General features: G+C 53.9%; 1 protein-coding gene across 10 annotated transcripts in view; it reads right to left on the bottom strand.

Moving 5' to 3' along the window:
• Nucleotides 1-24,059, bottom strand: part of ATP2B2 (ATPase plasma membrane Ca2+ transporting 2) — a 355,750-nt gene that overhangs the window by 56,587 nt on the left and 275,104 nt on the right. For 7 of the 10 annotated variants that reach the window (XM_082344349.1, XM_082344354.1, XM_082344355.1 and 4 more), the window contains 5 exons: nucleotides 17,334-17,591; nucleotides 16,200-16,325; nucleotides 4,512-4,637; nucleotides 2,887-2,919; nucleotides 1,704-1,763 (listed from right to left, as the gene is read on the bottom strand). In XM_082344349.1, coding sequence (XP_082200475.1) covers nucleotides 1,704-1,763; nucleotides 2,887-2,919; nucleotides 4,512-4,637; nucleotides 16,200-16,325; nucleotides 17,334-17,591 — 603 coding nt within the window. The remainder of the gene's footprint in view (nucleotides 1-1,703; nucleotides 1,764-2,886; nucleotides 2,920-4,511; nucleotides 4,638-16,199; nucleotides 16,326-17,333; nucleotides 17,592-24,059) is intronic. The other 3 variants (XM_082344357.1, XM_082344353.1, XM_082344356.1) reach the window with 1 other exon arrangement.

Below are 24,059 nucleotides of genomic sequence, written 5' to 3'. Positions count from 1 at the left end.
AGACATCCGCAAGAGTGGCACACACTTGACAGCCAGGTAGGCCTGGGTTTACATCCCAGCTTTGCTACTTTCTAGCTCTGTGACGCTGGACTAGTGTCTTGACCTCCCTGAGGCTCAGTTTCCTCATCTTTAAAGTGGGGACAAAAAACTCTGAATCACAGGGTTATTGTGAGGATTCAATGAGATGCTTGCAAAGTGCCTGGTGCACAGGAGGTGGTTAAGGAATGACAGTTCCCCATCTTTTCCTGCAGTTTTTCTTGGGACACTTGGAGTTTTCTGCTACAGTGGCAAGTGAGGCTGCCCCTTTTTTGGGACCCACCAGTCTGGATGTGGTCTATATGTTCCCCGAGCCCAGCAGGCTTGTCATCCTGGGGGAAGCAGGATGCCACTTCCTGTTTCCTCCCTGCCACCCCTCAGCCCCCCACGTGGGTTTGCCTACATTGGTTCTTCCTGTTATCTCTCGCCACCCGTCCCTCACACATGACACCTCCCACACCCCAGGCTGTCCTCCTTTCTCCTCCTGTGCCTGAAATAGACCCATACCCGAATTAGCCCTTCTTGGCGAGGCCCTGCTCACAGAGGAGTCTTGCCAGCCCCTGACATCTACGGGGGGGTGCTTCCATCTTTGGTCACTTTGAATCCGGGTGGCTCACCCAGAGGTCTAGGGCAGGGGATGGGAGGATGAGGCCGGACCAGAACTCCATGTTTTCCAGGGGTGGTGAAGAGTAAATGATATAATGGATGAGAAACCCGCAGCCAGATGCCTGGGATGCGTGACGCTGGAAAAAAGAAAACTTTCCCTCCCCTTCAGTTCTCCGGGGCAATGGTTTCACAACCAAGCCCTAACAGCTCCCAGGAGCAGTCTGGGTGACTTTATGTCAACTAATTTGGGTACGGGGACGTATCTGAGAAGATGGGAGGGTACAGAGATAAGAAATCTTGGAGGCAAATGAATGGAATTCCTTCCTGCCTGTGTGTCAGGAGGTTAAGATGCAGCTCCCAGGTACAGTGGCAGCCCTCTGCCCCCACCACTCATCCCCGAGGAGGCCAGTGAGAATGCAGAGACTCAGGACAAACGCTCCAGCACAGGCAACAGCAAGAAACACCAGTCCACATCCCAGGGACAGAACTAGGCCCGAGCCCAAGCGAACCCCCGGCCCGTTCGCTCCGTGAGAGAGAAGAGAAAGAATGTCTACCAGTGGCTCAGCCATGCTACGGGGTGGGGCCCAGGAGCTGAGCTCTGGCCTGGGTCCCCCTGCCTCGAGGGAACTGTCGAGTTGAGGACCGGAGCCTTCAGTGGGGACCCAGACGCCAGCTTCAGCCTAGGTCCTGACCCCGGGCCTTCTTCCCAAAGCCGGGGCCAGGAACGGGCTTAGGAGAGGGCCACGCCGGGTGGGACGCTGCTTCTTGGGGGCCAGATCTGAAGCCAAGGTCACGTCCCTCTTCCGGGCTTCACCGGGGGTCGAGGGCCCAACAGGAGCCAGTGCCATCGTGGCAGCCATGAGTGGGGGCAGAGCTGGGTCCCCGGTGGTGGCTTCTCTCTTAAGCGCCTGCCCCGTGTGAGAGGACGACCGTCCCCGAGCTGCCCATGCACATCCAAGTCTGTGCCGTCCAGAAGAGGGAGAGGCAAGCCCAGAGTTGAGGGTGGGGGAGACGCCCATCCAACCGAGACTGAGAGCTCGCCCTGGGAGTGGGAGACGTACCATTGACTAGGCTGGTATTTGCACTATCTGTAGCATTTGAACCTGCCGCACCATCAGCCGCTGCGGGGGTGGGAGGGATGGAAAATGCAGTGTGTCACGATGGAGAAAAGCAACAACGCAGGACAGCAACAACAGTCGACATGAACCAACTTGCGGGAAATAAGATGACTACATTCTTAAAAAAACATCTCCGCTGGAGATCAAGAAACTCAAATTTGGGGGTGGAGGTGAAATGTTCCCATAGAGATGCCACAGAAGTCGGGGGAAATGAAATACGGAGGATATCAATGTGGTTACATGGGTGGCACTGTTGGTGGAGAGGTCTGGACCGAGGCACCCCCTTGGCCCGACCAATCAGGCGGGTGCCTTTCAGAGAGGGTTCTATGAGAGGGTTCTATGAGAGGGTCTGGCTGACCATCAGGGCCAGAGGCGCTCATGGCCAGGAGTCGACTCAAAATATTCAGCAAGCAGTGCAGTGCGGGCACTGGCCATTCTGAAGGGGTGTTTGCTACAACCATTGCTGTGTCCCGGAAGAACATCCGTCCATGGCAGTGACTTAGGATTCATGCCCTTGGCTCAGGCTACTGCCCATGGCCAACTCCTCCTTCCCTAACTGGCACTCAAAAGACTGCCTTGGTGATGTCCATAGGAGATGCCCCACCATTTAAAAGGTGACATCAAGCATGTTGTATTTTGTGCATGAGACGGAGAAGGTACTAGCGAGTTTTCCTTAATTTAGGAATCAAAAATGATACGATATGCTCCAATTCACTCTTGCTGTTTTTTCTTGTGGTGGGGAAACGGGTTCTGTGGGAAGGAGAGGGAAGAGATGCCGGGCAAGGTGGCTGTGCTGTGAGGCGAGGGGAAGGTGGGATGGGCTCTGTGGGGTCACGGGGCGCTGAGCGGGCACTGCCTGCCACTCTCGGGGCTGAGGGCGTGTGGAGGTAGTGGTGGTGCCATCTGCACTGAAAGCCCTGGAAGGGCAGGTAGGCAGACCGGGGTGCTGGCCGGTCCCGTAGGGCTGGCAGTGCACGGGGGCACAGTGGAGGTCTGGTGGGGCAGAGCCCCCAGCAGTCAGGTGCCCCCTTTAGCTGTGTGCTGGGGGTCTAGGGCCAGGGCTCAGGGGTCAATGGCTGCTGCTATTTCTAAAACCCCATCTACCCTGAGGGGTGTCTTACTGTACCTGGTAGCTGAAGGCCATCCCCCTTCTTCACACCTGTGTGATGATTTTTGAGACATGTTAATGAATGAGAAGCACATACACACGCACACGCACACACACACACACCGGTACGCCTGGGGTCATCCTGAAACGGGAGGCTCTAAGCAATGACCCTGGTGGAGGTGATGGAATGGAAGAGCCGAGGGGGTCCAGCCTGGCTGTGCTGCTCGTGGGGGCCTGAGGGGCTGGGCTGCCCTCCCAGATTCCTCCGTCACGTCCCCTCCACATCCCACCTCTTCCTTCTACACTGATGTCCCCATTTCGTCAGAGTGCAGGTAAATGTTCAGCAAGGGACTCTGACCTGTGCTTTGGGGCAGAAGAGGCCTGTTTCTTTACTGGCATTTTAAGAAACACCGGTCTGGCCCATGGGAGCTTCTGGGTGCTTCTGCCCCTCACCCAGGCCCCAGTGAGGCCAAGGAAGTGGGCAAAGTTGCTGCAACCTGCCAAACTGCCCGCACCTGGGGCCACAGCTGGCCATAGCTGCTACGTCATTGCGTGGATGCTGTCCTGACATGCTCTGGGCCCCTTGGCCAAGACTTGGTCCTCAGTTTCAACCTCAGCTCTCCCAGACCACAGCTTATTTCCATTGCTCCTGCTGGTTGGGCCATCATAATCTTAGGGGTACCCCACCAGGAAATGGGTTTTGCCCCTGGGAACAAGTAACCTTTGATCGTGACCCAGACTTGGTGACTGGCTGACCTCTGAGAGCCGGAGGGAGGCTGGGTGCCCCTAAAACTGAAGGAGGGGTCATCTATGATCTCATCTCCTTCCCCTGGACTCCAGAAGGTCTGGGTATTGGGCCCCTCCTCTGGAGCTTGGGGAAGGAGACAAAAGACCGCAGATGTGAGAGCGGGGGGGTGTCCCCGAGACCGAGTGTGAGTGTCAGGTAAGTAGTCAGCTGTTCTGGGCCAGAGGCTGGGCCTTGGATTTGGGCCTGGTCTGATGGGATTGGGGCTCATGTTTTCCAACCATCCCTCCTCTGCTCTGAGAGGCAGCTGTAGCCCAGGCCGACAACCTGCTGCACCAAGGGGAGCCCATGGAGTGAGGAATCTTGTTTGCAGGGGGAGGACAAGACAGGGCGCAGCTGAGATGGCAGCTCTGGGGACAACGGGGAGGGGCTCACAGCAGTTGATTTGGAGGCACACATTTGGCCACCTTCCCCAGAAGACCCACTTCTGGGGAGAGTCTATACTGGGTGAGTGTGCAGCTCTGCTCAGTGGAGTTAAGAATAGTGGAGGAATACGCCCAGGTGGGGATTTCTACTCAATATCAGGGGCGATGATGGGACCAGGTCACACTTGAGGCTGGAGACTCAAGAAAAGGCTCAGCACCCTTGGCCTGGCCCAGGGGGAAGGCGGGCCCCCCATGACATGACTGGACAAGACAGAGACTGGAACGAGACCCTGGAGATGGAACAGACAGAGCCTCCTAGCCCAAGAAGGGCCTTGAGGTTACAGGAGGCAGCTGTTGGCACAGGGTATGGACATAAAAGGCACTCAATAACTATTTTGTCGAGTGAATGAGTCAACAAAAAAAAATGTGGCCTTAAGAGCTCCTTTTCTGGTCCACAAGGGGGTTGGGCTTACCTTTCTTGTCTTTCTTCTCTTCCTCCTCACCGCCGGCCCCCAGCAGGGTAAAGATAATGCCGGTCTGAGAGTTCACACCCACGGCGGTCACCACCATCCGTCCAGAGCCCTCCATCACATGAGTCCCTGGGGAAGGGGACAAAAGCCAAGTTACCATTGCACGGCCCAAGCCCCCTCCCCCAAGGAGCGGAAGGAACTCGGTCTCAGTTGACTCCAGGCAATTTGCCTGCTGAGGTCCTAGGGCACCGCCTACAGTTAAGGTTCAAAGTGTGTACTCAAGGTGGGTCCTTTAAAGACGATTTCACCTTGGGATAGTGCTGTGATGGGCCTGGAGCTCAAACACTGCTATACCTCAATTTTTAGGCCCCCAGACAGCTCAGGCCTACCACCTCCTACCCGCTCCTAGAGAATCCCTTCCTCTCTCCTCTCTCTCCCCTTCCCCCTCTCCCAGCCTTACGGGCCAAGCAGGGACCACTCTCTCTTTTCCTTAATGATATATCTAGAACCAGACCTCGTTCTGCAACCAGCAAAAAAAAAAAAAAGCCAACTAAGCCCTGGACAGGACTGCTTAAAATGGGGTCCACCAACTTCCCAAAGATCTGGGGAAAGGATTCAGGGCTCTATGAAGTTGGATGAGAAAACAATGACCTCTTTATTTTCACAAACATCAAACTGAAATTTAGCATTTCCCTCTATTAAGAACATAGGCAATAAACCCCAGGAGTGTCAGTGGTGGCCACAACACCATTACATATGTTACAGAAATCATGGGTTTTTTTTTTAATATCAGTTTATAGCTGTTGCAGACACTTTTTAGGCTTATCCTTATTTTACAACTAAGGCAATTATTACACTGACTGCTGGATCTTGTTATTCAGTGTGTTAATAAAGAAGCACATATGTTACTACACCACACATTACTTCTTTTTAAATTACTTTAACTATTTCAATATAATTGGCTTCCTTTGTGATCCAGTGTATTTTATTTTACGTATTTCAAAGCTTTATTCCGAATAGGGGTGGCCCATGATGACCTCAGACCTCCCCAGGGGTCTGCGGTGCAAGAAAAGTTAAGAACTCCTTTCCTAGAATTTTAGATTTTTCAAACTGGGTTCCCAAGGGTCCTGGAATTCTTTCAGGGGGCAGGAGGGGAGCCATGCGGGCAAGGGAGGCCTTTGGTCAGAGTGGCCCCAATTTTATTCATCTTTGGGGTTTCTGTGTCAGCTTTTATTTGACAAGAGGGCACTCTGCCTAGTAAAGAATCTAAATAAATGAAGTTTAGCCTGTCAGGTGCTCATTTTTTCCGATTTTCATTTTTACCACTCTGGCTAGAAAGCTCTCTACAATGCAGCATACAGTTTCTCCTTCAGCAGAGAACTAACAATCCAATCCTGCCTGGTGCAGGGTCTCCAGCCATCCCCAGGCCACACAGGAAGAGCTATACCGGGTCTACCAGACAGACGGCCACGGCCACTGACCCCAGACACTACATGGCCCTGATGACTTGCTTCTTGAACTCCTTCTGCTGTTGAGAGATTTTCCTTCTTTCCCCTCAAGATCGATGGTCATTTCCTCCTGTTTTCAGGCTCACTTGTCACTAATGGCCTTCTGGTCTCCCAATTTGCTTCAGACTTGAAGTCTAGGTGGACAAACTCATTAGAATTGTATCTAAAATAAGAGTCAAGAGGTTCTGAGTCAGGGCAAGAAGCACTTTCCTTAAAGCAAGGAATTTATTTTCACTTTTCAAGAGGTTTCACCCACCCCTTCCCTTTCCTTCTGGGATCTGAGAGATGTCTTGAGATTGTGTGTGTACGTGTGTGTGTTTGCACACGGGCCTGTGTGCGTGTGCATGTGTGGTGTTCCAGCCTCTTGGCCTCCAGGATCTCAGGATCTTAAAATGCTTTACAGACAGACAGATACCCTCCAGTAAGTTCCTTTGAGGTGGTAAAGGTTGGTCTGTCCATCCATGATGGGTAAACCAAGTCATGAAGGCTCCCAGAGGCAGCATGGAGCCCAGCAAGCTGTACCAGAACCTGGGTTCTCAGGTGGTGAGCTCCTTAGCTGGTTCTCTGCCCATTCCCAGGCTCTTCTGTCCCCAAGCAGGGAACAGTGGGGACCACGGAATGAGCTCGGACACTGACTCCAGGCCGATCAGCCCAGGCCTGGTATCTTCCCAACACAGACAGACCCTGAAGCACACTTACCCCACAAGCGGCACAAACAGGGAGAACCTGGGCCCAACTATGGGACTTTGGGAACTACAATAACTTGCTGACAAAATGCTTTCTCATGCACGGGCTCAGCTTGTGTGGGAGCTGTCAGGATGGACTGTTAAATACCAGCAGTATTAGACAGAGGAGGAAACTGAGGCCCAGAGAGGTCCCACGTGGGTGAGGGTGGGGTCACTGTAGATCTTTAAAGGTGAGGGTCGAACACACTTCAGTGCATTCACAGGGCGTAGATGGCAGGGATAGTAACCGGTGCTACCTTCTGTAGGACCCCTACTCCGCTCCGGGCACTGTGCCCTAAGCCTAACCCTAATCCTTCACTCGCAATCATCTCATTAGTCCTCATACTGGCCCTCGGTCGACAGAAGAGGAGAATGCGGGAGAAGTGGCTTGCCCAGGGTCACCAGCTGGTGAGGGACCGAGCCCTTGTCCGGTTGGTCACATATTGCTCTTCCCCAGGAAAAAAGGCTTCACACTCTGGTCTCAAACATGTCTGTGAAAAAGTTGGCTCTGCCTGGGTGGCGATGGAGAAGCTGTTCCCCACCTCCCTAGTCCTGGGCGGGATGGAAAAAGACACAGGGGGCCAATTTCCACCCAAGATAATCAGACCCCACATCACCTTCTAATCTAATCACTCCCATCTCAGCAGGGAGCTGGGGGCCCTGCACTGGGAGGCCAGGGAGGAGGGAGGAAGGAGGAGGAAGCCAGGGAGGTGGCCTCTGGCCGCAACATGGGGACGCGGGGACATGGGGTGAAGGCACAGCATGGCCCCCACCCAGCCTCGCTGAGCCCTGGGGAGTCCTCCAGGCCCCAGCATCAGATGGGCCAGAGAAGTTGGGGGCATCAAACTCCCCCTCTGGTCCTCCCTCCCTCTGTGCCCCAGCCTTGGCTCTGACCACTGCCCCCCCAGCTCAGACACCCCCATAGCTCCCCGAAGTCCAAACACCTTGGTCAGCAACCCCTGGATCAGACCTCAGCCTTCTTCCGGCCCTTGGCCACTGATTCCCACGCCGCACCCTCTGCCCTGGGAGCAGCACAGCTCACTGGGCCTTTCTGTCCAGCCCTGCTCCCCAGCCCCATTCCCACCTCTGCTCACATAGTTATCGCCGCCTGAATGCCCTTCCCCCACCTCTTCTCCAGACCCTCCTCCTCAAGGCTCAGGACAAATGCCTCTCCTCTTAGGTGACTTCCCTGACCCCAACAAAAGGACATCACCTCTCTCCTCTGGACTGCCCCCCGGGGTTTCCCCTGGGGGTGCCTCCCAGCCCGGTGTCCCCACTAGCCTGTGAGCCCCTGGAGAGCAGGTTTGAGGGCAAGTCCTCTCCTCCTGCCACAGCGGAGGCTTGTAGCTGGAATCCAGCACCGTCCTCCCTGCTACCTCCTTTTTTGTATTTCCCATGGTGGACATGTATTACATTGATAGTGGAGAATGCACACACCCTCAATAAGCCATCTTTATGGTTTCACAAAGGGTCAAATTCATCCAGCCCAGCCGTCCTCCCCACACCTCCCTGGGCTGCCCCTCTCCCCTACCGGGACCTCACAGCCTGGCCGCCGTTCCTGCAGGAGGAAGGACAGAGTGGACCAGGTCACCCCAGGCTGCCACTCCCCAGCTCCAGGATCCCCTGCAGGGGACAGTGTTTAACCCCAAGGGCTGCAGCTCCAGCAGTGGAACCAGAGGCATGCAAGCCATGGGTCTTTGGGTGCGGACAGAGATGAGAACCTTTTGGGGACGGGGGCCCTGGCTGGGCCTTGCACCAGGCTCCCAAGTCCATGGTCCCTTGGGTACCATCCTGTAGCCTTCACCTCCTTATGCTCCCATGGAGCCCCTCAGAATGCACAGCATGGGGGGTGGTTGATAGAGAGGACTCTAGGCTGAGGAGGAGGGGACCTGGGAACAAGTCTCGTGTCTGCTTCTGATGTGCTGTGTGACCTGAGGCCAGCCCTCTCCTCTGTGGACCTCAGTTTTTTCCTCTGTAAAATGGGGAGGTCTGGCTTAGGTCACCACCTCTCAGGGGTGAAGTCTGGGCACCCTAGGTCCCAAGGAGATGAGGGCCACTCCTGGGTTGGGTAGGGCAGCCTCCATTAAAAGGCAGCATCTCGGGGAGTTCTGGTGGGCCAGCAGAGGCCTGAGCAGACAAACTGACCATGTGTCACTCCCTGCCAGGGCCACGCTTGTTCATGGGATGGACAAGGGTGGTGGAGTCCAGCTCTGTGCCGGGCTCTGGGGCCCAAGGGGCCTCTGGTGGTCCCTGCCCTCCAGGGGCTCACAGTCTAGTTGGGGTTGAGGGGAGCAGACAGGCACACACATCAGCAACAACACAGGACAACAGAGACCCAAGGGTCCCTTGGCCGGCGGGGGACACAGCCCAGGCAAAGGGGGGAGATGGGACAGTGTGACGGCTGCGGATCAGCTGGGCTGAAGCTCAGGGCTCGTGAAGGGAGGGTGGCCTGAGTGGAGAGCTGCAGGGTTGGGTGTCTCCTCGGGGTTCAGTAGGGAGCCGCCGGAAGTATTCTGGGGGGAGGGAAGATGAGAACTAATATTTATGGAGGTTCCCCATGTACCCCGTACTATCTGAGCCCCTTTTCCCACTCGGTGGCCACAGTCCCCAGGTGAGGTCATTATCATCACCCGCATTTCACAGGGCATTGCTGGGGCAGCCGGGTGGCTCCCGGCTCCTGTTCTCTCTCCCTTGCTGGGAAGGCTTGTGCACAAAGTCAGAGGCAGAGCTGTTTGGGGACACAGTCCCCAGGAACGAGAGGGAGGCAGGCGAGCGGTGAGGGAGCTCTGTCAGCATCTAGCTCCCACCCATCCGTCCATCTGTGAGCCAGAAAGGAGCTCGGGCCCAGGGAACATTGCGGGCTCCCACCAACGGGACGGCCTGTCCTGCCCCACCTGAACCTTCATCTCCATTCCCTGGAGATGACTTCTGCGGCCTCTGACCTGGCAGCTGAGTGTGGGCCAGAACTTTCCCAACTGCAGGCTCAAAGCCCATCTCTGCCTCAGACTTGCTGCAGGCCTGGTCCAGATGGCATCTCGGGGCCAAAGCCTCATGCGATGGCAAGTGGGGTGCACGGAGCCCCAGTTGGCAGAGCTAGAGGAGCCTAACTTTACAAAATGAAGCTTCTTAGCCCAGAGAGGGCAAATGGCTCACTGAGGTTGCACAGCACATGAGGCACAGGTAGGGGCTTAAACCCAGAGCTCCTCACTCTCCTGGTTTTGACTTCCTAAGCCTCTCTTTGGACAGGGAGAGGGGAGAGGTCGGACCTTCTAAAACGTCTTTTCCTGGGGGTAGAGAAGGGAAGAGGGGACGCAGGCCTTCTCTGGGGATTATTACCTGCCTCTAGCACAAGCACCAAGCAAAGCCAATGCGATTCCCATGCCAGACGCGGTTCTGTCATCATTATTGTTATCAACGCAGTTAATAACAGTAATAACGCATGCTCACAGAGCATCAGACAGTCGGCAAAGCGTTTCAGGGCCCACAAGCCCGTCCCCCTCACAACAGCCCTGTGAGGTAGGTTTTAGTGCAGGCACAACCCCAAGCCCCTCCGCCCACCTGTGGCCTCTCTGGCTCAGAGAGGTTAAGCGATGGCCCAGGGTCACACAACTGTGAGCGGTGGAGCCGGGACTTGAACCCGTGCTCTATCCACTACACCCCGCTGCCTCTCATGGAGAAGAGGCAGGGTAGTGTAATGGAGAGAGCGCGGGCCGAGCGGCACACTGGGCCTTCCTGCGGTCACGGTGTTGTCCTAGGCTCCCTGGTGGCAGCGGCAGTGGTGGCAGGTCCGGCTCCCCGTGCCTGGCCTTCCGCTCGGCAGGCAGGGTGGGCGGCAGGCCCGAGAGAGTTTGTCGATGTCCTGGGTAACCTCATGCTGTTCATGCTCCGGTTCCAGGGGTGATGGAGGAGGGTGGGCTCCTGCAGGGGGCCGAGCCGATGGGCCCTGCTGCTTTTGAGGACAGTCCCCACCCTGGCCCGCTGGCCCCCGTCCCTTCCACAGCCACATCGATGGTGCCTGGTTGTTGGTTTCCCCGTGGAATTCGCTATAAGGTGCTTCAAACAGGCCACGCCGCTGGGTAATGAAGTCACGGGGTCCTCGGAGGCGAGCTCGCGTGTGGGCGCTAGGAGGCTGCAGGGCTGGAGTCTCGCTCTGGCCCTGGCCTCGGTGGGGCTTTACACGCCTGCTTGGGGCCTCAGTTTCCCCAGCTGCAAATCGAGACCAGACCACGGTTCTCTAGGGATCTGTGAGTCCCCTGACAGGCTGTAAGGTGACAAGTCTGGACATTTACTTCTCATAAGAGGGATTATTGCTTTCACGGGACTCTCATGGGGGTTCATGACCCAGGCGGGTTAAAAACCACTGGCCTTCCAGGAAAGGCAAAAGAAGGCTGAGGACCTGCTCTGTGTTAAAGGAGGCTGAAGAGGCAGGACATCTAAATGCCACGTGGCATCCTGTGCTGGCTCCCAGCCTGGGGGACACTGTGGGAACAGTTGGCACACGTGAATATGGATGGTATGTCGGGTATCAGTACTGCATCAATGTTTCCTGAATTGACCGCTGTGCTGTGGTTACGCACAAGGATCCCTTTTCCTGGGAGACACACCTGAAGTAGGAAGAGGCCCTGATGAAGGAGAGAGTGAGGCTCCTGAGAGCAAGGGCGGCACGATGGCAACAGCAGTTGAACCAGAGGGGAGGCCATTCAGGCGTCCATCGTACTAGTCCTGCAACTTTTCTGAAAGTTTGAAATTATATTAAAATACAAAACTAAGAAAAAAAATAGGCCAAGGTCAGAGTCTGTATTCCAGGGCCCACCCATAGGTTGCCTGACCCACACAGGCTTTTGAAAAATTGGAATTTTTACGTCTTAAACATCGGGAGATTGACCTGAAAAATCTGAATCTCTTGCTCCCCTTGCAGAGAGTGGACTTCGCAGCCACACAGGTGGCACGTCCACAGGCAGCAGGGGAAGCACGTGAGCGCTTGGTTTGGTGCCCACGCTCCCCCTGTCTCACCCCGTGGACGTGGGGACCTGCGATTCCTGCATGTTTCTACTCTGCCTGGGCTGAAGCCACTGCAGACATGGGCCTGTGTCTGCCTGTCTGTCCTGGGGGACGAGCTCCAGGCCTCTAGGATTTTCTTTGTGCCCTCAGCTTTGGAGACATCTGAATCTTTCTGAAGGCTGGTCTGCCCCCATTTGTCAGATGGGGAGACTGAGGTCCTGACGGGCAGAGGTCACAGCGGGAGCCAATGCAGGGCTGGAACCTGGAGGTTCTGCCTCCAAGGGCTGTGTTCATTCCACACCACACAGCATCTCACACGTGCACCATTCATAGAGGACAGTCACATCTGTCCAGGCATGTGGTCCCCACAACAGCCCTGTGGGGTAGGCAGGGGGGAAGGGCTCCTCACTGGCTCACTGCACAGACATAGACGTGGAGGCTTAGAGAGGAAGGGACCTTTCCAGGGTCAAAGGTCGGGCATGGCAGGCCACCTGATCCAGAACTGAGCGTTCTTTGCCTTCCTCTAGGCTGAGCCAGTGTGCCAGATGCCACGTGGGGGTTTCTGAACTACCATGAGGACCCTGCAGGTGCCCCCAGCATGGTCCCTCTGTGTTTTCTGAGGGTCATCTGACCAGAAGGCCCAGCAAAGCCACCAGCACAGGGGAAGGGTCCGAGATGTCTGGTCATGTGAGACTCCAAATGGCAGTTATGCAGGGTTCAGAGCACTGGGGAAGACAGCAATCCAGGGGAACGCCCTGGAGGAGGCAGTCTCGGGCAGGCTGAAGGTGGGGAGGAGCTGGATGGTGGAGAGACGGGGCCAGCCCAGAGACGGGGAAAGGGGACACATTCAAGGAGAAGGAAGGGAGGGGAAATGGACATGTAAGCTGGGGTTACTCTCCCATTTTACAAGAGAGAGAATGGAGGCTCAGAAAGGGTAAGAAGATTGTCCAGGGTCTCCCAGCCAATGAAGGGCAGAGTCGGGATGTGAACCTAGGCTATTTCACTCCCAAGTCCAGGCTCCGTCCGAGGAACAGGGAAGGGAACCAGCCTACCGTGAGCATCCCTCCGGCAGCACTGTGCTAGGTAGGGGCCTCACCTACATCACACACCAGGACGTCACCGTTGTCCTCACAGGTAAACTGAGGCTCAGAGAAGTGAAGCGACATGCCCAAGGCCACAGAGCAAGTTCACTTCAGAGCCCAGATCTGGCTCAGCCTGCCCAACTCTGCTCTTTCTACAACGCAGCGCAGCCTCCCTCCTCACTCTGGCAGACAGTGCCTGAGCCCTAAGGTGTGCAGGGCCTGGGGTGGAGCTGGGCTGACCTCCCGACAGCCTCAGGCTCGGGCTCCCACCCTCTTGGACCGGCCAAGGACGGAAGGGGCCCATAAAAGTGAGACCTGTCAGATTTGTTTGGGTGGCGGGACTGTGGATGGTTTTGCTCTTTATTTTATTTGAGATGCTTTGCGCAGCACAAAACTCAATCAGCATGATGAGGCTGTGTCCGAATGGGCCGAGCGCAGTGTGACGTCACAGGCTAATGCATGGGTCCCAGGTGGCACAGGGCAGGGGTGGTCAGGGAAGATTTTGTGGAGGAGGTGGGACTGAGCAGATGGGCAGGAGTTAAATGTGCAATGGGGAAGGGAGAGAGCCGTGTAGGAGGAGGGAACGGCTTCAGCAGAGGCAGGGCAGAAGGAAGGAAACAAGGCGGGTCTATAGCAGAGGTGCAGGTGAGGACAGGTGCACTGAATCTGTGACTCTCACCGCAGGGAGAAGCACTGAATGCAGCGCCCATTCACGGTTTCGGCCTCCTCTACAACAGACCCACCCATAGCCTGTCCAGGCCCTGCTCATACACAATCAGTGACGGGGAACTCACTACCATACAGGCAGCCTCTTTTGTTCCTAGAATGGTTCTGACTGTTACAGAATTCTTCTCTTTCCAATTAGATTGCTTTCCATTGGGCTGACCATGCCCCTTTCTCACTGTCTTTTCCCCAGGAGCCTGGGCTAAGCCACTGCCCTCCCTCTCTGCCACACAGCTGGGTTTCTGAATGTCAGTACTGCAGCTCACGGTCAAGTTTCATTTTCTTGAGTCTAGTTCACCCTGTACTCTGGCCATCTTTGTGGGTACTGACTCTTGCTTTCTCTTTGTCAGCCTTCCTGGACTTGTGGTCTCTGTGAACTTGATGGGCATACGTTCCATACTGCAACAGGACAGAGCTCCAGGGAAGGCTGCTAGAAACCTTTCACCAGTTTGCCAGCAGTTCAAGAGTCAGCACAAACTGACCGAAATCCCCTGGCCTCAGCACACGCTTCTCCATCTTGCCCACAAAGACACCACGAGAGACCTTGGCTCCTGTTTCCTGACATCCAGAGGCCCAGGGTCTACTCCATTTGCCTGGGCTTCCAGCCAGATGGATAGATCGAGACTAGAGTGGTTGATTCCACTTCAGTTGGCCAGCCAACTTCCCATCCATCTCTGCCCTGTTGCTCTTTTCCAGAGTCTTTGCACCTGTGCCCACCTCTGTGGCTGGCTGCTCATGCTTCAGGTCAGTGATCCTGAACATTTTCTCTCCCCAGCCTCCCGCCAGGGAACCATCCCTCCTCTCCTTCCTCCAAACTGTCTGGAACCTTCATCACTCATCCACTCAGGCCTAGCGCCTCCCCTCGACTTGCACTGATCCTCATGACCCACCCAGCCACTTCTCCCAAGGATGCTCGCCTCTCTGACAACCACTTCAGCCCAGAGGTCAGAACCAGGGCCACAGGGCGAAGACCATTTACTGAGCTCTCATGCGGCTCTAAGTTCCAAGAGGGCATTTGAGGCTTTCCATGATCACTTGGTCAGACCCCCCCGGGCCTTTGCACTCGCTATCCTTCTGCCTAGAATGCTGTTTCTTCTCATTGTTCTGGTTTTAGCTCAAATGCAACCTCTTCAGACAGGCTTTTCCCTGATCAACTAAGATTCCCGTCCCCTTCCTCACGGTCTCTATCTCACTATAATGGTGTAATGTCTTCACCTGACTTATCACTATCTGAAATTATGTTACATTATCTGCTTGTTTGTTCCTTCCTTGTCTGTCTCTTTTACTAGATTCTAAGCTCCAGGAGGGCAGGGACCTTGTTTGTCTCATTAACCACTGGCACACAGTAGGTGCCTAATAAATGTTGGTTGGATAGTTCTTGATAATAAATGCCCCAGACCTAATTCTCACTCCTTTTTACCATCGTACCCTGCAGACATGCTACTCCTCCTCTGTATTTCTAGGAAATCCTGCTGTGCCTCTGCCAGGAGGGCCCTTTCTCCACAACTCTGCTTGGTGGGCTCCTACTCACCCCTTAAAACCCAGCTCAATTCCACCTCTCTGGATAGTTCTGTTCTGTTGGTTTTCTCACACCTTCCTCACTCCTCTACTGTGGAATTAGCTGTCTGCTGGTCTGCTTCCCCCAGCTTACTCAAGCTGGGGGCTTCCGAGGCCAGGGGATGAGTCTGTATCATCACGGAAGGGAGGGCCCAGGGCCTGGCCCAGAGAAACTGCTCAGAGGATGTTTGCTGAGCATTGCTGGACAATAAAGCCTTTTTGGTGTCCCTTCTTGGAGGGGGGGTATTTCACCTGTCTGGTGCCTCACCTCTGCAGGGTCTCCCCTCCTCTCTTGCCCCCTGCAGCAGCCAGACTGAGATCTTAAAAATGTAAACATGATCAGCTTACTGCTGATTCCAGAGAATCCTCATCATACTCAGAAAATTTATAAACTCCTGACCATGGTGCACAAAGTCTCCCTCTTGCTCATGGTCCTGCCTCAGGGCCTTTGCACTTGCTACTCCTGCTCCCTGCTATACTCTTTCCCTGGAAAGTTGCAAGACCAGCTCCTTTTCATCATTCACACCTCAGCTCACACGTGGCCTCCCCGACCTCCCCAACCACCTGCACTCCATTGCCTTGTTTTTTCATCCTATACCTATTACCCTCTGGAATTTTTACATTGTCTGTCTCTCCACACTACACTACAAGCTCCTCAAGGCTGGGGTCTCATCTGCCTTGCACACTGCTGTGTCCCCAGCCTCCAGCCCAATGCCTGGCACACAGCAGGCATCTAAAGTAGGCATCACCAGACTGATTCTTTCTCATCCCTAACGAGAACAGGCTTCCATGTTCGACTTTTCAGAGAATCAACTTACTAGACGGTAAGTTTCATGGGGGCAGGAAGTTGTTGTCAGTTTTATTCACTGTGCTCGCCCCAGGGCCTGGAGTGCTGCTGAGTGCACAGTAGGCTCAGTGTATGACTACAGGGGAAAAGGGAGGGAGTTCTCGTCTGGGGCCGAGTTGGCCAGAGATCCGGAGACAAGGACCAAAGTCTCGGAGACCCTCCAGCCTCATAAAGGGGACATGGATGCCCCCTGGGCATGGGGGCAGGAACCGGCAATGGGAGTGAGCCCACCGTGGGCCACAGCTCACCTGACAGCAGCATGGGGTCCTTGTCCACAGACTTGCGCACCTGGTCAGACTCCCCCGTCAGGGAGCTTTCATCGATCTTGAGGTCATTGCCCTGGATGAAGAGGCCATCTGCAGGGAGGAGGTCGCCTGGTAGGAAGAAGGGTGAGGGGGTCAGTCAGCAGGGTCTCAGGTGGCTGGAGAGGCTGGAATATTCTCTTCAAGGCATGATTACAAGGAAGGGTCACCCTTGGGAACCGGCTGCCTAGAGTTCCCAGGACACAGGAACCAAGATGTCGCCCATCACAGGACAATAGGCAGCTGCAGCCTGGGGCCAGGGTGAAGGGCATGAGGCCTGGAGGGCTGGGGTTAGGTCCCGCAATAATCCTAGCTTGGGTGGGCATGTCCTTCAGTTTATAAAGTGCTTCTCTTGGCATGGCATGGATTTGGGGCCCAGGTTTCTCAATGATTCAATCTTCTCTGGTCTCAACTATGTGTTGGGGAAATTCTTTTGGAAGGGATTAATCTCTCTTGACTAGGCTGAAGAGCCCCCAAGACAGGCATGTTATCAGAGGAAACCAAGCCCCCTAGGGCCGAGTGAGGAGAGGCCTGCCAATCTTTCCCCCATCTTTGGCCTCTACTTACCTAGGACATATCTCATCTAAATCCCCTTTGGCACCAGCCTGCTCACTTTCTCCATGGCAGTATCACAGGCCTAGAATGTTCACTCATCCATGTCCACTCCCTATAACACCTTCTCTAGCCCAACAACCATCCATTAACAGCCAAATCAGAGGTGGGAAATGGATTTCACCTCATCAACCCATTCTGAGTCTTAGTGGTCCTTGGAGTGTTATATTGAGAAGGCGTCTGAGGATGTATCTAGGCTTTGAGCTGAGATTGATTAGTAATGTCTGCTAAGGGTAGAAGTCTGGAGAGTTGTGGTACGTGTGCCATGTATTTGCCATTTCTGATTTAAATGGATTCTGGAATCTTACCGCCAGAAAGGAGCCTTCCACCTCTCCAAGGAACTCAGAAGACAACCTGGCTTGGGCTCAGCCTTCAGGAATCCACCCCCTGCCCAGGGCCAGCCTCTCTGGGTCCCAGCTGTGCCCAGATGCCAGCTCCAGCATGTGGCTCTGTGGTTGGCTCACTTACCATATTTGACCTGGGCGATATCCCCAACCACGATCTCAGCCACAGGGATCTGGACCACCTGGCCAGCCCGGACCACGGTGAACTTCTGCTCCTGTTCAATGCGGCTCTGCAGGCCCCGGAACTGTTTCTCTTTGCTCCAGTCATTGAAGGCCGTGACCAGGACCACGCAGATGACCGAGAGGAGGATGGCGGCCCCCTCGATCCAGCCCGCCTCCGCCTCCCCTTCATCTTCTGCCCCCGCCTGGGCCGTTGCACATCCTGCAGAGAGCAGAAGGAAGCAGGTGGGGTGGGTCAGCCAGGCAGAAGGGGCCTCACAGCAATCAACAGTGCAAGTGCTTTAGGGTCTAAAATGCAGTTTTGCTGATGTCCTTTCCTTCCCTTCTTCCAGCTACTGTGAGGCAGGTTTCTAGGCTGGGGCGGGAGCCAGAGTGCTGGACCTGCCCTCCAACAGGCTGGTCTGGATCCTGCTGCTGCCCCTCTATGGTCCTGGGTAAGCCTCCCCTAAGCGTTGGTGTCCTTATCTGCAAAATGGGAGTCGCTGAGACCACCTTCCAGACTCAAGGGGAGGAAGGCAAAAGCTCCAGCCTCTGCTTAGCACACAGGAGGTTCTTACTCAGCCCTTGTTGGATTTGAGCCCTGACTACACAGTGAGGACACCGACACCCCGAGCCACTTGTCTGATCCACAGTGACCCTCCACCCCACACCCTTGCACCACTGAACCTCCAGGTCTGGGCCCCACATTGCTTAAGGCCTGCCAGACCCACCATGTGAAAAAGAAAAAGAAGACACCAGACACATTTGATGCCAGGGCCTCGGACTTGAAGGACGTGAAGGCAGGTCCTGCCCACGCAGTGCTGAGCCCTAGGACCTTTCCAAGCCCCTCCGCACATCCCGTCTCCCGCATCCCCACAAGGATCCGGAAAGTGAGAGGTATTACCCCCATGAACAGATGTGGAAACCGAGGCCCAGAGAGGTGAGTGCCACACCAGGACTGGCCTAGGCCCTTCCTTCCAATGGGCAGGGGTTGGGGGGCGGAGAACGGGTCTCTCCATGGGCGGCGACTGGGAGCAGCACCTGACCACCCACTCCTAGAAAACTCAAGAGTGGGCCCCTTCCACCGAGGCTGGGCCCTGACTGGGCCATTCGCAAGGCCTGCTGTGTGCCAGGCATTCACCTTAATCCTCCAGCTGGCTGAGAGGAGAGAAGCGGTTCAGAGAGGGACAGCAACTCAGCCAAGATCACACAGCAGATCTGGAGTTTCAATCCAGGCCTGGAATCTGACACCGGACCTGGCCTGCCCACTATCCCTGAGCCCAGCGGTCCTCTCTGCCACACGCTGGCCTCACTGGGAAAGTAGAAAATGTTGCCAAAGACCCGTGGTCGACTGTCTGGAAGTCTAATTCAGTCCCAAGGAAGAGAGAACAGCAGTTTCAAGAGTCCCCAGCATGACTCTCTGGGAAACCAGGGGTCGAAAGCAACATGACCAGAAGGCCAGGTGGTACCAGGGAATGTTTTCTGGTTCTCAGCTCCTGGAAGGGTCAAGGACCAGCTGGTGGGCCCATGCTTGGGATGATACAGAGTCACCGCAGGCCGGCGGTGTCACTAGAAAATGCCACATCTTTCGCTGAACCAGCCACTCTTCATCGGCTAATAAACAACTATACCACTGTGTGGGGTCCTCAAAGCCGCTTTTCTTTTCTTTGGGAATTTCAGACTTTTCCAATAATTTTAAACTGTTTAACTGAACCAGCCTTTGGTGGTGATGATAATCATTATCATGTGACGATAACTGGCATCGGGCTAGCTCGGAGTTCAGATCCCAGCTGTGTGCCCGGAGCTAGCTGCTTAACCACTGTGCCCTGGTTTTCTCATCTGCAAAACTGGGGTAATGACAGGTGCTCCCTCCGAGGTGGTGGTGAGGCCTGGGGAGAGGCTGTACGTAAAGTACCTGATGCAGCGAGCACACAGTAAACGCTCAGTGTCAGGGTGGCTTCTTGTCCAGCACGTGATGCCATCACACAGGCAGCCTGAATGGGGCCTCGAGCCCCACGCGTCAGAGGGGATCCAGCTGGACTTCAGAACCGCGTGAAGATGGGAGGAGGGGAACTAGGGTGCCCCTCTACTAGTGAACGACACCAGTGAAATCCCCCAAACTGGGAAACACAGGTGAACCTTGCTAAATAGAAACCCAGTACACGGAGATGCATTCTCTTGGACTTCAGGGGAGTGACTCAAGATACAGAGCTCAGTGCTTCTCCTTCTGGGACTTTTGTTATCCCCCTGCCCCTGCCACATGCTCTGTAAGTGGGAAGGCTGTTTTTTCCCTGTCCTGTGCTTCATCAACGGCCCCCCGCTTTAGTAACTGAAACGTTTAGGACACTTAGAGACAGTCCAGGACAATGAAAAGCCTTTGGTCTCTGGAACTGGAAAGACATGGCTTCAAATCCAGGCTCTGCTGTGTGATCTTGGGTAAGTGACTTGGCCTCTCTGAGTCTCAGTTTGGACAGCTATAAAGTGGGATGACCCCAGGGACTTTGTGAACCCAGGGCTTAGTAAGGGCCTGGCATGTGGTGAGTACATGGCAGACATTGGCCCTCTCCTTTTCATGAGCTTCTCTCTTTGGACTGACTTCTGAGAGCCAAGGGCATGGTAGCTGAGTGGGTCCACCTGTTACCTTGACTCCAAGTCCTGTCTGCTGCCCTTGCTGATTCAGTACCAAGGAGCCCTCTGGGCCCTTGAGGGCACTCACTTGGCCAGCAAGAGCCCATCAGCTTTTTGAGAACTGTCTGATGATTACATGGTGCCCTGGGATGGCAAGAAAGTAGGGATGCAGACTGCTTAAGCTATTGGGAGCCACCAAACCCTGAAAACAACTCCTGCTGCTCTGGTGCAATTAAGGGAAAGAGATGAGAAAGGGGAAGAAAGAGGGGCGTGGGTAGGCCCTGCTGAGGTCTCCTCTGGGGCTCCCTTGGACTGGGGCAGGGACAGGATCTGGAGATTGTGACCACAGGGTCTGGGAAGCCTGCAGCTGCCCTCCCTGGACCCAGGGTTTTCTAGGGTGTGGCCGCATACTGTCTGTGTGACCTTGGGGAATCCACTTGGCCTCTCTGGTCTTCCCTCTAGTTGTTCTTCAGTAAAATGGGGAAACTACTTTCTAGGTGGTTAGCAGGGCCTAGCATTGAATAAGGACTCTCAAAACTGGTCAAGCCACAAACATTTTCTAAGCGCCTACTATGTGCCGGTCACTCTGCTGGCACTCTGGCACTAGGGGAGCTGTCACAGGCAGGGAGTTGGAAGCATGGGGTATGCCTATCCCAGCCCTGCCACAAAAGTGCTGTGTGACCTCTGACAAGTGTCTGGAGGTCTCTGAGCCAAGAAAGCAAACAGGGAAGGGCTATGCGTGCTGCAAGGCAGTCTAGAGCCTGTTAGTTCATCACCAGCGTCGTTTTATACATAACTGATGCAGCCTGAGTCTGACATGGCAGCGGGTGGTCCAGGCAACATGCAAGGTCCAGAGCTCAGAGCTCAGGCCGGGGCCTGGGTGTTGAGGAGGAGGAAGCACAGTCACGAGGTGCAGGAACTTCATTCTGTGGGACTGGAGTGTGTGCATCTGCCCTCATCAACTGAGTGTGGCCTGAGCTAGTGTCTCAGCTGGAGGAAGGGAGGGGCAGTGGAAAGAACCAGAAGCCTTGGGTTTAAAATCCAGCCCTACTGTCTAAAAGCTGTGTGACCTTAGGCAAGTCCTTCCCCTCTCTGGGCCTTGGCTCCCACTTCTCTAAGATGGAGGTGATCCCAGCCATCTGTGTGCAGGGCTGTGGAAAGGCTCCTCCTGGTACAGCCTGGGAGCCTGATCCAGGTTCCCACTGCACCCCGTCTATCATCTGCCTGCTGAGTTCTAATCTTGCACTAAATTGGGTCACATGAGGTCACTTCTCTGGGTGGCACTGACTCAAACCCGGTCACTTTCTGAGGAAACGTAGCCGAGGGATAGAAGCGTGGGCTCGGGAGCTGGAACTCCTTGGTCTGAGTCACGGTTCTGCTGCTTCCCAAAGTCTGACCTCCCAAGTCATTTACCATCTCAGGGCCTTGGTTTCCTGGGTAATAATAGCACCTGCCCATGGGGTTGTTGTGAGGGTCAAGTGAGGATCAAATGAACTTTTGCCCTAAAAGCTTCCAACTAGCTGTGTCTCTAAAAATAGTAGGAATTACCCTTCTTATTATGCTTTGTGTTGCACCCTTAGCTTTGTTCAAGGCTCATGCAAGTAGCCATGTACCATCTTCTTCTATATTTTCTGGAAAACTTCTGCAAAGAATGTTGCCCATTATGCATCTCTCATAATATCCTACGTGAAAGTTCATCCCAGAATTCATTGTCAGGGGACATGCTATCTTCCTAAAGAACTACCTTTCCTCCTTGTTGATTACTTGAGCTATGCAAATCCTCCCAATTCACTTTCTGCTTTGGCTGCCAGGAAGTTCAAAGTCAAATTTCTATCTCAATCGTGGTAGCAAATTTATTTGCTTTAAACTCTCTTTGGAAAGAGGTCATGCAGAAAAAAGAAATCAGCTAGTAATATTAGGTATAAAATTGAGGTAGTTGGCCAGATAGACTTGGCTATCCAGTTTCTCAGAAAACTCTGGCCTGGGAGGGGGTGGGGTGACAGCTATTCAAGGAACCTCAGAGACCACTTTCTCGTTTGGGGAAAGGAGGCCCATAAGGGTTATTTCTTACATGCTTTTCACTTTTTATTTGCTTGCCTGAAGCAGTGACCCTAGTAGGATTATCTACTTACACAGCACATTGATTAGGAAATGTCTAATTATAATTAATAACAAAGAAAATTGTTTACACTTTTCTACTAACGCCAAATCAGATTATAAAAAGCTAACAACAAAATAATGTGATCCCACGTATCTCATGGTATGTGTGTGCATATATATATATCTGCCTATCTATCTATGTATACATGTGTAGAGTGATACAGGTTTAAAAGACTTTGTCATCAGAAAGGAAAGCTGTCATGGAGCTGGTGAAGCCCTAGCCCTTGGGAGGTGCTCAGTTTCTGGAATGAAGGATAAATGGAGGTTGAGGTTTTCTTTTCCTTTCTTTTTTTTAAATTGAAGTATAATTGATTTACAATGTCATGTTAGTTTCAGGTGTACAGCACAGTGATTGTTATACATGCATGTGTGTGTGTATATTTATATATATATATATATATATATATATATATGTATGTATATATACACACATATATATTCTTTTTCAGATTCTTTTCCCTTATAGGTTATTACAAAATATTCAGTAGAGTTCCCTGTGCTATACAGTAGGTCCTTGCTGGTTATCTATTTTATATATAGTAGTGTGTATATGTTAATCCCAAGCACCTCATTTATTTATGAGGTTTTCCATTAGGACTTCTAAGTCCTGACTTTGAGAAAGAGGGTTTGCCCCAGAACCCTCCCTGGGTGAGTGGCACAGTGTTTCCTCCACCCACAAAACAATGCCCCCATTCAGAACCTAGGACAGGTTTCGGGATGCCCTCTCAAGTCCGAGACTCGTCACGTGGGAAAGCATGTTCAGCATCGGGCCCACAAGGGTGTGCCTGACACTGAACCAAGCTAGGACCGGGACTGAGAGTCCTTCTCCCGCAAGGCACACAGCGTGGGGTCCCCGACGGGGATGCAGGAAAGGAAGCCCGGGGAGGTCTACCCGCAGCGGCTGCAGGTCCAGCACCTCCAGGTGCCCTCTGTGCGTGCCACGCTGTCCACACGGCCCTTCACCACCTCCCTGTAATAACCCTTCGAGGTGAGGTCTGTCGCCCTGTTTTGTAGATGAGGAAACTGAGACTCAGAGAAGGAAAGTGACTTGCTTAAGGGCACACAGCCGGGAAGTGATGGAGACAGGATTCTAACCCGGGGAAATGGGCTCCCTTCAGAAACTGAGTCTTCATCCACTGCACTCTCCTTCCACACTCAGAGAGCGGTGGCTGGCCGGGGAGAGGGAGAATGGCTTTCTGGAAGCAAAATTTCCCTTCCTGATCTTCTAGGACAGAGGTTGGTGAACTTTCTCTATAAAAGGCCTGAAAGTGAATATTTCAGTCTTTGTGGGCCTTGCTGTCTTTGTCACAGTCACTCAACCCTGCCATCGTGGTGGGAAGTCAGCCACAGACAGCATGGAAAAGAAATGGGGGTGTCCCAACAAAGCTGCATTTTTAGACGATGAAATATGAATTGTCATACAATAGTCACGTGCCACGAAATAGTATTATTTTGATTTTCTTTCAACTGCTTAAAAATGTAAAAACCAATCTTAGCTCATGGGCCATATAAAAACAGAAGGTGAGCCAGAGTTGGCCGTGGGCTGAAGTCTGTGATCCCTGTTGTAGAACATCAGGTGCACAGAGCTCTGACGTCATCATGGATTTTTTCGTAGTTTCAGGCCTTGAGGAGCCAGCAATTTCGGGGTTCTGAGGAGAAGCCCAGCGTTGGAGCTGAAACAGGGTCGCTCAGAAGCTGGAGCACCCAGAGAGCAGGGCAACTGAGAACAGGGCTCATGCCCTGTCAGATCAGAGTGTGGATGTAGGCCACGGGTGAGAGATTCGGGGGCTCTGTCAACAGCTGTGAGAGTGGGGAGCTCTCAGAGAGCAGCCTGGACAGAAGTTTGGGGTCACCCACCCTTGGGCTCCATCCAACACAACCAGAGTCTCTCAGGGAGTGGTCT

Source organism: Balaenoptera borealis (genome assembly GCF_965194805.1).
Source record: "Balaenoptera borealis genome assembly, chromosome: 12".
NCBI classification, from domain to species: Eukaryota; Metazoa; Chordata; class Mammalia; order Artiodactyla; family Balaenopteridae; genus Balaenoptera; species Balaenoptera borealis.
The sequence above is the reverse complement of the archived record's forward strand: the minus strand, read 5'-3'. Positions and strand labels throughout refer to the sequence as shown.